Source organism: Vigna unguiculata, chromosome 2 (assembly GCF_037176805.1).
Source record: "Vigna unguiculata cultivar grain cowpea cultivar isolate G323 ecotype 2 chromosome 2, ASM3717680v1, whole genome shotgun sequence".
In the NCBI taxonomy this organism is placed as follows: domain Eukaryota; kingdom Viridiplantae; phylum Streptophyta; class Magnoliopsida; order Fabales; family Fabaceae; genus Vigna; species Vigna unguiculata.
Window position 1 is genome coordinate 26,144,171 of NC_140793.1, and position 13,156 is coordinate 26,157,326.

Genomic DNA, 13,156 nt, shown 5'->3' on the forward strand with positions numbered 1-13,156 from the left:
GCGAAAAAAAAATCAAAAGATTAAAGCATTATGAATTTCGAAATGATAAAGTAACACTTTTCAAAACAGTATATCATATTATTTTTTCATAAACCTCACATCCAAAATGTCGGACAATTTGTCAATAATTTGAGCTACTCAACTAAAGTCATCTATGTCGGGTTGATTAAACAAGCAAGCAACCACGGTTTTATATATATATATATATATATATATATATAACTAAACGTGTAATAGAATTATACGAATGAGAAGATATAAATAAAATAATGATATGATGTAAGAGGATACCTATAATTGGACAACACGCCTGAGAGTTTATTTATTTCTAAAGATAGATCACACTTTTCAATGTCATTTTTGTATGCTTTTAATAATTCATAATTTTTTACAGTTTTTTTTTTAAATAAAGAATAAGCTATACCTAATTTTGTTATATATTTGTTTAATTTTCTGTATATATGCGTCATGAAGTTTTTTCAAAAGTTGCAACAGTTATGCCATTATATGGTGGGGGAGAAAATGATTGTATGTGTTCGTGAGACGTGATTGAACAAATGAATCTACTTTTTGTTATGTTAAAGAATGTTATTAAAAGGTGAAGATAATACTTTAAGATTTAATTGGTTAATGGTGGTGTAAGTGGTAAGAATTAAATAATATATGTAATTGATATGTCAATATTGAAAAAAGTAAAACAAAATATGATAGTACTGAGTAGTTATAATTTATGTTGTAATCAGTGGCGACATAAGTAAGTGGTTGGTTTTTGAGAAGATCTTATGATTCATAATGAGAATGCAAATGAAACCTCAGTTGTTCATGGATTCAATGTTTTTTGAGGTTGATTATACATACATAAATTAGGGTTGTGTGAGAGATGATTATGAGTACAATAGAATTGAAGACATTATGTTATTTTTTAATTTCTCAACAATACGAAATGAAATTAGTGTTTTGAGTTAGGTCTTTATGGATTAAATTTAAACCATTAGTCCTACCAATAGTTCTCTAATTACTTTCATAAAAGTGGTTCTTAATTGGATAATTGGTGGTACTAAAGCAAGAAGGGCTGCACATAGCAGGGATTGTCACAAAAAGAGGTACATGTGGCTCCTTCCAACACCTTTTAATGCCCCTTTGTTCAGATAGAAAATTCAGTTCGATTTCAAACCAAAATTAGAACTTTTTGTGACTCTGAGCTAAACTGAACCCCTTTGTTGAATGCATGTATAAACTACTGTACATGACTGCTTGAAAAAACTAGTTGCACAAGGAAGATCTCCCTTGTACAAACAAGTTTGTTAAGTAATGACTGATGAGGTTATTTTATGCTCTCTCATTTCCGATGGATGTATTTGATATCATATTCTTGCATTTTTCTTGTGAATGAAGACGAGGGTAGTCGTGAACAGAATAACCTGAAAGGAAAATTAATTTTTAACAAATGACAATGTCAACGTGGTAGCATCTAATCGATGAAAGAAAGGTCTGGTATAACTTAAAAAAAGAAGAGAAAGTTTTGTTAAACTTGAAAAGAAAATTTTGTCAAAATTGTTAAAAAATAAATTTGTCAAAATATCATAGTTCAACCTAATAATGGTGACATCTTAGGTCAACATCCTTCAAGCAATGAAAATTATAATTATGATAAGTAAGGGTAATTTTTTATTGAGTTTGGGCTCCCAATTATGCTAAGGTCCATATATTTGGTCAGACCCATTTGACTCCCTTAAGATAAGTGAGAGAGCTTCCAAGTTAGTAGAAGGTGAAAGCATTAAGTGATACTGTGCAATCTCGATAAATTGACGATTGTGGATTCGTTAATCGTTGGATCGGACTGAAAGTTTGACACAAGGTTCGCAGCATATGATTCTTCATTATGACTGTTCGGATTCGAAGGTCTCAGGCTTGAGATATTGGTCCCGTACAGTAGCTCTGTTTTAGGGATTTGTCTCGCTTTGTTCTATAATTAGCAAGATTTGATGCTTTGTTGTTTGGCTGCATGTTAACATTTGTTCCTGCAATTTGTTAAGACTCATTTGTACACTCTTTTAATTATAGTGAACATAGGCGGAACTATATGGTGACAGGGGGAGCCACGGCTCCCCCAATTTTTTTTTTTTGAATTTTTTTATATATATTTATATATTTTTTTAAATTATATTTATATATTATTTATATTAAGTTTATGTAATGAAAAATAATAATAAAAGATAAAATAAAAAAATTAATGGAGACATTGATTTATAAAAGAGATTAGGATTTTTTTTCTGGCTATAAGATCTTTCTACCATATAAATTATCATGAAAGTGTGTGAAGAGAAATAAATACAAAGAGATAGATTGGGAAATAGAGGTTGGAAAACACAGATTGAGATTGAAGTATATTTTCTTGCATGATCTCTCACATATCAAAGTTAGTATCTTATTATGACTTATGTATATTAAATTTATGATTCTTTTTAGGATGTTTATCCCAAATTAATATAAACCCTAATTATGATTTTAGGGATTCTTTTATGAAATTGGTATGAACCCTAATTATAATTTTTCCCAGATTATTATAATTTTTAATTATGAAATTTAGGGATTTTGTGTTTTTCACTGCCTATGGTAATTTTTTTTTTAAGTTTTGAATTTATACAATGTTGCTTATTTAATTAAAGTGGTATGAGTTTTGTTATGTTTTGCATTATGATAATTATGATTTGTGAATATAAATTTTATTTTTTCTAAATAGCCGAGATGTGATAAATTTATATTAAAAAGATTATGATAAAAAGTAAAAAAAAAAATTGATTCTTTTTTTAAAGAAGGTTTGTGATAAAGGTTAAAAAAGATGCATTTACGTTAACTAAACTTGAGAAATTTCATGAGAACCAGGAATTCAAGACAATAAAAAAAAATCTTTAAAGTTCTTAGAGTTGTATACAATGAATTTAAAAATTCATTAGAATGCGATTCGGAAAAAACGACCTCAAATGTGACAATACCACCAAATCAAATTGATGAGATTATCTAAAATGATATTCATGGTTTGATATCATGATATAATAGCGAATGATAATAATATTTTTTTGAATTCTACTATTATGTGAAGAAAAAAGATGAAGAACTTTTTTTCTAACTAAAACATATTATATATAACAAAACTAATTTGGCACCCCTATATTTTTTGTTCAAGTTCTGCCACTGATAGTGAAGCGATTTCTTTGGTCTGGACGACCCATAGTTTTTACCCTTGAATTGAGGAGTTTTCACGCTAAAATTGGTGTATTCTTTGATTATGATTATTGTTGGCATTTTATTGTTATTGATCTCATAAATTCTTACAAATTAGAAAAAATTAATCCAGTGCTGATATTTTAGTTGTGTTTGTTGTTTTTCCATCATTCTCCTAGTGTTAATAAATATTCCTTCAAAGATAACTCCTTCCTTGCAGAGAATTGCATCCGGCATGTTCCGGTTATAGATGGGAAAATAGTTGGTATGATTTCCACTGTAGATGTGGTGCGACCAATGATGGAGCAGCAAAGTGGAGAATTGAAGCGACCCAATGACTACTATATCAGAGGAGATAGCAGAAGAAATCGACCATGTGTACGATTTGGTGTGCGAAAATTCATGCATCAAAATATAATACCCATTTATATTTCATAATAGGCTTAAATATACATTTGATCCTTATTTTTGTCAAAATTATTTAATTTGGTCCTTATTTTCGTTGTTTGTTCAATTTAGTCCTTATTTTTGTAAAATCGCATTCAATCGAGTTCTTTTGACAAACGGTGTTAAAATTATTAACGGCACAGTGACACGGTGGAACTGTTTGGGTTACATGTCAAATTTTTGAATATATGATGGCACAATGTTTAGTTAAAAAGAAATTGGGGGAAAAAATTTGAATTACGTAAAAAGATAAAACATGGTTAAGTGAAAAAAAATTAAAAAGTTTGAATTGAGGGTTTACTGCAGCGAGAGTTATCCTTGAGTGAAAAACTGAAATTGGGTATTGGAGTGGTCGAGAGATAGGGAAAAATTAGGGTTGGTGAGAAAGGGGAAAATTAGGGTTCTTGGGTGGTGGAGGTTCTTGTTCATCAATTAGGGTTCGCGAAGAGGGGAAATTGCGCTTAGAGAGTGATTTGCGATTGAAGCTTGGAGATTGTGCTTGGAGGTTGTCATTCGAGATTGGAGCGTCAACTAGGTTCAGGTTAGTGTTTAAAAAGTTGTACTTTTTTTGTTGATTTCTGTTCTGACTTTTTGTTTGTGGTGGCGAGACATACTTCTCAAACAGGAATTCCAAATCACCAACTGGATTGTACACAAGTTTCTTGCTAGCCACAGTTTTGCTTGAAACCCTAATTTCTTTCCCAAATCAATTTCACTAACTTTTAAACCTACAACGGCCATAAAATTTCACTGTGCCAATGTCACTGCCAACAATTTGACACGTAACCCAAACAGTTCCACCATGTCACTATTCCGTTAACATTTTAACACCGTTTGCCAAAAGGACTCGATTGAATGTGATTTTACAAAAATGAGGACCAAATTGAACAAACAATGAAAATAGAGACCAAATTGAATAATTTTGACAAAAATAGGGACCAAATGTATATTTAAGCCTTCATAATAAGTGGAGTTTGGTATTTTTTTACCACTGTGTGGAACATTACCGAACCCAAATTAATATAATAGATGGAATTTATATGTTTAATTATGATACATATTTATATTATAGGTTTTTAATAAAAGTTTCTCATTTTTTTATATTTGAAGTTTAGAAATAAATGTTACTTATATAAAAATATAAGTACATCAAATGATGAAATACATTACCCTGTACAAAACTTTCTAATTACTAACAAATAATTATAGTATTTAGGAGATTAGAAATAATGTAATCAAAATAAAGTAGTAAACCAAAAAAATAAATAATACAAATGGAATTTTTAAATATTTGCAATAAAATAGTTATAAATAAAGGAGGTTTCAAACCTTCATAAAATAATAATCATCAATAGGAGAAGTTAATACCCTCCAAAAAAAAAAAAATCTCCGCAATATAAATCAAGTACCAAATGTCGTTGTAAACCTCCATAAATAGGTTGTGGCCAACTATATCTACGGAGGTTTCAAAAATGCCTGCAAATTAATATGTAGAGGGTAAAAACCCCCGCAACTTGAAAAAAAAAAACACTCCACAAAATAGTCTTTTTTTTTTTTTTTTTTGTAGTGTACCCAGTGTACTTGTTGAAAAAATTGATTACATATGGGCATCAACACATTAAAATAGTAATGCTCTTCACAAAAGAGAAATCTAAAATAGTGCAATAATGAACAAATGACTTTTCTAACTACAAACCTCAAATCAAGGGTTCCAACGACCAAAGTGAATATTCATATGTCTAGGTTCAAGTGTTTAAATTTCAACTCGATCTAACGGTTAATGAAGCAAACTTTTTCCAAGATGACATAGTGTAAGAAAATCCAACTCGTATAGCAAGATGTTAGCTCACCCAGCGAGAAAACCTCCCTTACCTCTATGCTAGAATTAATTTTGGCACTCGCTCAATAAGCAGTGTGGTCGCTCAACGAGTCTAAATAACATAGATGCACAAATCTACATTTTAGACAATTTCAAACACCAGCATACTAATTTCAATCCATTCAACTCAATATAGCCAAATATACGAAATTTACATATTAATCAAAATCAATTTATCATAGCACCAATAAGCCAAAACACAATTCACATGACAAGAAATTAAAATTGACTTCTATTACCTTAGCTTAACAACCTTTGCTCTCAAAGATGCTCTTTAGAGCTCTATCCAACACATAATAACCTAACTCGATAACAAAAACCTCAATTAGAGATATAACCATATCATCAAAATCATAAAGTAATAAAGATTCACCGAGGACAACCTTGAGTTACATGTATTGTTCTAGAGCTCACATGTAACCCAAGAACTAAAATGCCTAAAAATAATAATGAAAACTTACTCTATTCAACTTTTGATCAGATGATTATGAAGACTGAGATTAAAATTGAAGAGAAAATATAAAGAAAAAACCTAAAGATGAGATTTAGAGAAACTATAATTTTCTAAAAATGAATTTCAATATTAAAAATCTTTATATAATTAAGTCTTTTATGTTAAAATATTATGATGTTTTTCTATAAGAACCACCCATACACTAAAATTATTTTCTAAATTCTCATATTTCTCATTCTCACAAAATATATATATATATATATATATATATATATATATATATATATATATATATATATATATTTTGTTGCGAGTGAAGTGATTTGTGACTTGCAAGTTGGCATGGGGAAACTCAAAACAAGTTGACAAATTATTTTGGATAGAACTAGATAGGAATGGAGTGTCTATAATTTAAAGGACAATAAAAGATGATAATAATATATAACTAATTTAGTAGAAGATAATGAGATTCACCATTTTATTTTTTTATTTTTTTATTTTAGTATTAATGTGTTTCAATCAAACAAACATTTTGCAGTCTATTTTATTTATTTCTATTTTCATTCATTATATTTTTATTTAGTTTGTCTCCGCCGGGGAAGAAAATTTTGAAACTTTTCTACTCAGTTTTTTAATTAAGTTTTAATTTTATTTATAGAAATACGTACATCTTAATCATAAATTAAGTAATGTCGCTTTCTACAACATAATCAATCTTTTATATGAAGTCAAATTTTAGAACATTTTATTTCATGCTTATCCATCTCTATGATTTTTTTTTTAAATAACTCCAAAAACTTAAAAATTCCCCAAAAAAAGGCTTTCGTCGATTATTTTTTCTTTCTATTTATGTAAATTTTAATTTAATCTATTTAATTCATAAAATAGAAAAGAACGGGATAAGATTCAGTGAATATATCATCAACCAAGATCCTGACACTAAATAAATAATTAAAATGTTTTATTTTATCGAATAGTGAAAATTGTTATACTTTGGATGTTTCTAATTATGAAATTTTTTCTGGAATTTTTTTTAATTAATCAGAATATTTTTTCGAGTTGATCCGGTACTGGCCTATCATCCGACAACATAACTTGTGTTCTTATTCTTGTTTAACAAAGAAAAGAGGCTTTTTCAGAAAATTTACAAACATTAATTGCACCTATTGGCATTTATAATGATTACGATTCTATTTTGATGATGACAGGGTTTTCATCATCTCAAAGATTAAATATAAAATCCTACCAAATCTATTTTGAATAAATATGCATTAAAATTTGATTTTCTATTTTTTTTTAAATATAACAATGGATTATGCTATGTTCATAATCCATTAGTTTAAGTCAAACAAAACTTGGGTATTACTTGTCTCACAAATAATTAATTATTTTATGATAATTGACGATTATGTCAATTAAAATTTATTTTTCATAATTTTACAAATAATTGATTATTGACGATAGTGACTACAAAATGTTATTAAATTTCTTTAAAAACAAAAGCATTCTGTTGTTTTCATTAGAAGTATTTTTAATAATTTTGAAAAAAATTAGCGATTTTTTTGAGAAAGGTTTTCTTGGCGAATCATCTCACTGAAAAATCATTCTTCAAGATTATCCAAAATAAAAAATAAAAGTTGCATCTGCTATAGGTGTTCTTTCTATAGTTTTTTTTTATAAATATTTTTCAATCTAGTTTTTTTTTTTTCTATCTTCAATATTTGGTTGTTTGTGTTTTACACGATTGTAGAGTGTTGGTAGGCATTTGAATGTTTGTAATAGTTGTTATTCTCGAGAAGATTTAAAAATTATATATATATATATATATATATATATATATATATATATATATATTCTGTTGTAATTAAATAATTCGATAAAATAGTTAAATTAAATCAAATATAAATTATTATTGAATAAAACTAATATACAAATTTGTATGGATTTTTTTTTTCATTTTCATAATATTATCTTAATTAATTTTGTTTCATTACAACTATTAACATTACTAATATTACCGTCCCTCCCATGAAAGTATTTGTTTTTTTTAATTTCTTAGATTCACCCTCTTAACAATAGAGCAATAGAAAATTCATATTTTTCACATGCCATCTTTTCCATTTCATCCTGGTCCCATGTTACACAGAGTAGTTGAAGATGAATAATACGTTTTTAACAATAAATTGAAACACACACAAATATATATAATACATATATATAAATATAATTCCTTGAATTTTTCAAAATAATTTACAAATGATTTCTAGAGTGGTTTGCAATGGAAGAATTTTGTAAAATTGGGCAACGTTATTATCCAAGTATAAAACAAATCACACCCTTGTGAATGGCACAGATTAATTGAAACACTACGTGTTCCTATCTGGTAACAAAGGAGCACCATGGCTCAGTGATTCCGTGTCCAAGTGCTCCACGCCTTTCGCAATCTCGTACTCCTCTTTAGATTTTCCCCACTGAACAGCGTAAAACCCGACCACGATTATAACCGCACCAATCAAACTGCAAAAAGACATTCATCACAAAATTTTATCAGCAAACAGATTCCTACGACGATGCTAAGTGATTCATCGTCATAAAATTTTACCTTCCAAGACTGAAATCATCTCCCAGAAAGATTGCACCCATCCAAACTGTGAAAATGATTGCAACAGGTTGGAACAACGCACAAAACAAAGGGCCCGCTTTAACTATGCACCACATGACCAGGAGGTAACGCAGCAATGTTGCAATTATTGCCTATCACAATCATAATCAGCATCCAATGAGCAACCACAGCCACCAAAAAAATGTGTGTACATAACATCCTAAACGTGGCTTCAATTTTTTTTATAACTTTTATATTAGTTTTTCATGGCCACAGAAGCAAGGTTAGCTCTGAGCACCTTGAGCACATGGAAAGTAGGTACAGAGTTGATGATTTATGATAACTTACTTGACTTTTCTATAACATATTTGTCAGACCAAACATAGTTTTTATCGTCAATTTCATCATGTGGACAAATTAAAATAAAAAAATACACAAATATAAATGCATTTTTTTTAACAGTGGCTGGTTTTCATTTTGCAGGTGTTATACTGAATGAAACAGTGTACCTGATATAGAATCCCGATCAACCCTATATCCACCCTGAGTTTCCATTCTGTTAAATCCTTCACAGCAAATAAGGCAAATGCTCCACACTGCACCATTGAAAATAGGAATTGGAAGAACACAATCACCGAGACATCCATAGTAGGGTATGTGTCTCCTACTGAAGCCTGAAAAATTAGCACCAAAAGAGACAGAATTATGAATCAACTGGTCTGATAAATTACACAAAATCTAGAACGCAAGGATTAAAGAATGAATCTCAAGACATTTAGTGTTTGATTGAAAGAGAAAAGCAACCTGATATATGTACCACAATGAAGTAAAGAGTGCATCGAGAACACACATTATCCCTCCCAAGATCCAATTTAGCTCTGACGAAAGTTTAACCATTTGGTTAGAAGAGTTGTCCGAATGTGACCTATAGATGAGTGGACCCTTGTACAGTACCACAACGAATGCTCCTGCAATTGATACTATTGTTCCTACCACTTTAGCTTGGCTGCTAGAACTCCTCCATTGCACTTGCTCCATCCTAAACCATTCAATTTAGATAATATACTACATTACAATACTGCAATTTACAATACTGCAATTACAACTTAACCAGATATTAAGAAACGCTTGTTTGTTCCATACTCTCTGATTCTTGAGAGGTTGTTTCAATGTAATTATTTGATATCAGACTTTACTTTAGTAATTAGAGTAGGTCCTAAGATGTTGAACTATTAGTATATCATGTATAAACAGTTTCATCATATGTTTAGTTCTTAACATAAAGAATGAGTTAAAAATTTCACTGACTAAAACTGTAACTGAATTAAATAAGGATAAATTCTCAGTTTATTATAAAATTCAGTTCAGTTGAAATCTACCTTTCTAGATTATTAAAAGGAAGAAAAAGATTCGTCTTGTTTGGTCAAAGGTTAAGTACCAAACTCCAAAATCTTGAAGAAAGAAGCACCTAAAGGTCCTAAAGGAAGTGAGAGAATTACTTGAAGATGAGAGCAAGTATAAAAGTGAAAGCTGGCATGAGGTTAAGAATGGCTGATAAAAGTGCAGGCGAGCTCAGATCTATGCCAACATAAGCCTGTATAGTTCCTAAACTCCTGCACGGTATAAAGTACTATATCAGAAATTTTCTCATTTCCGAGATGAAAGATCACACATGTATGAATGGAAATAGAAAAAAAAAATGAGGGAAAACACAAATACTAACCCAAAGGAAGCGAGCAAAAATAATCGGCAAAGTGCAACGAAATTGAGAGGAGGACTCTGTTGTGACATCCTGAATGAAAAAAAAAAAAGGGTAAAATAATTATAGAAAAATATTTGTACTAAAGTTTGAAAGAAGAAGGTGTAAGAAAAAAGAGAACCTGTGGCGAAAGACGGCGAAGGGAAGAACCAAGATTGCAGAGAGTGCAAAAGTGTAGACAACCATGACATATTCGTTGATATCCTTAATAGCAACTTTGATGACCACCATGCTTCCACTTTGACCCAGCATAGCCACCATCATTCCTATAAATGGCAGTAATTTGCCACTTCCATACCCTGATCTCGTCATTTTTCTCTGACCTTCTCTCAGCCACTTCCACCTTCTCTGTCTCAGTTCGTATCGTCCTTCTTATTCTCACCACTTTTCTTTATATAACACCATTTTTCACTCATCTGTTAATAACAGTAGTATGGTTGGCACTTATAATCTTAATAACAGTTTTACACATTAGATTATAAAATGAAACATGGATTTGAAAGGAGATGAAGGTCCCCATTATAGAGACATCGAACGTCATCCATGACGTTTTCATCGTGTCATTGCCTCAGAAAGAACAAAACTAAGACATCTCACGGTTGGAAATGCGATTCCGTAAGAACGTGGGAAAATGGCACATAATGTTTTTTCAGACATTTATCTTCAATGTATACTTCACGTGATCTATAGTTCTTTTTTTTTATTAATTAGATGTTTAAAAATAAAGATACTAATCACAACATGATTTGTTTAGATCATACACAAAGATCTTGTATAAAACATGTGAAAGTAAAAGCTAAAAAAGAAAGTGTAAAAAAATATAAGAGAAAGAGATAGCTTGTCTAAGTAAATAATTGAAAATAAAGTTGTGGAAGTAAGTCAGAGGATTGATTACATGAGGAGCAGAGGATGGGGGAGGATTTTCAATTTATTTTATAATCTACCTCATTTAATTTTAATGAATGTTAAAATCTAAAATTAAATACTTTAAATAATAAAAAGATGAATTATCTAGGGAAAAAAGATTAAGATGTTTTTTTTAATATTTTCTTCCTCACTTGTTCATATTTTGTTTCTAACGCTATAAAGTATAAAACTTATTGTATTTGTATCTACTTATTTTTCATATATTATATTCTAACTAAAAAAAATACAAATTTATTGTTTAGTTTTATCTCACTTGTTCTATTCCATTTTTTATGATAAAGAGAGATGACTCTATGTTGCTCTATTTGACACTAAAATAAGAGTTTCATACTTGTATCTTTTTTTTTTTTTTTAAGTTGTTACACTCACTAATTTAATTTAAGTGTTCTTATATTTTTCTATTTTAATTCTTTTTGGGGAATTCTTATATTCTTCTATGAAAATTATGTTTAAAAAAATTTATATTTTTATATGAAAATTCGAACATAAAATTAAATCTTATGTATTATATGTTTTCTTATAACCAATTTTTAAGGTTAATTTATCTATCATATATTTCTTTTTTATTAATTACATTTTTTAATAATTTTGATTTAATTATTAAGGAATTGAAAAGTTTAAGGAATTAAGGACGATCTTTGATTTTATTTCTGTTACATTTATATTTATAATAATTTATGCACTATTTTTATTGCATATGTGATGATTATATATTTAAATTTGATAATATTATTTTATTTTCCTAAAACAATTTGTCAAATTCACGATTAGAATGGACTTTAAGTCTAAGTCAATCCTGCAAAACCAACTTATAAGGTGAGATTTGCACTCTATAATTCCCTTTTTAATTTGGGAATACTATAATGGATACCAGAAATATTCACAGATTGAGAAATTGCAAAGTTTGAAATACATGTTTTACTAGTACAAACATGTAATAATGAATATTATGTTAAATTTGTATTCAATTAGACTCATATAATCAAATGATCAAAATATTATGTTTTATCGGTGTAAACAAGTCTTAGTTAATGAATCTAGTGACATAAAACTTGTCTGTTGGTTAAAGTGTTTCTCAATTAGACTCATGTAACCAAACGATAAAACTAATATGTTCTACTGATGCAAACACATGTCTTAGTGAATGAATCTAGTAACATAAAACTTGTTTGTGGACTAAAGTTTTACTCAATTAGACTCATATAATCAAATAATAAAACGATTAGACTATGTTCATTTTCTCCATACTTATGGCCAACTTGAGAAATATTATCAAATATCTCATCCTAATTAATCATATATGTGAAAGTGAAAATTCCAGTAGGTTCAAATTCATCACATCACATATGATTAATTACAATTACAATTATTGTTTATTTTGTTTATTATATGATTATAAATATCAATCAATCAAAGTTCTGACTACTCTCTAATCTATTATATCCACCTTCTAACCATTTCAAACATTTAAAATAAATATTTGGATCAACATTATTTATAATGCAATCAAAATAAATAATAATATTCATTATATAAATTAAATATACAATATATAATTTATATCAACATATATTATGTACAAAAACTTATACTACGTACATACACAAGAAATATAGATTTTTTTTAGTTTTATATAATTTTATAGGAAAGAGTTCTCTTATCAAGAAGATTTTAAAGGAACAATCATACGTCAATATTTAATGAACTCATACAATAATTCAAATAGAAGACACAAGTTAAACCATTATTTTAAGTTAAAAAAATGGATATAAAACAAAATTATATGTTTCTCATTATTTTGACAAAATAAAAGTGCATTTTTAATTCATCTTCAATCTCAAAATAATCAACACTACTATCCAA

The 13,156-nt window shown here is 28.7% G+C and overlaps 1 protein-coding gene across 1 annotated transcript; it reads right to left on the reverse strand.

Moving 5' to 3' along the window:
* Positions 1 to 8,188: 8,188 nt before the first annotated feature.
* On the reverse strand, positions 8,189 to 10,792 carry LOC114173379 (WAT1-related protein At5g40240-like). The gene is made up of 7 exons (XM_028057736.2): positions 10,488 to 10,792; positions 10,331 to 10,399; positions 10,107 to 10,220; positions 9,412 to 9,646; positions 9,117 to 9,281; positions 8,608 to 8,759; positions 8,189 to 8,522 (listed from the first exon to the last, which is right to left on the reverse strand). Exons 1-7 carry the CDS (start codon positions 10,676 to 10,678, stop codon positions 8,372 to 8,374), a joined length of 1,077 nt encoding a protein of 358 aa, XP_027913537.2. The 5' UTR covers positions 10,679 to 10,792; the 3' UTR covers positions 8,189 to 8,371.
* Between the last annotated feature and the right edge of the window lie 2,364 nt (positions 10,793 to 13,156).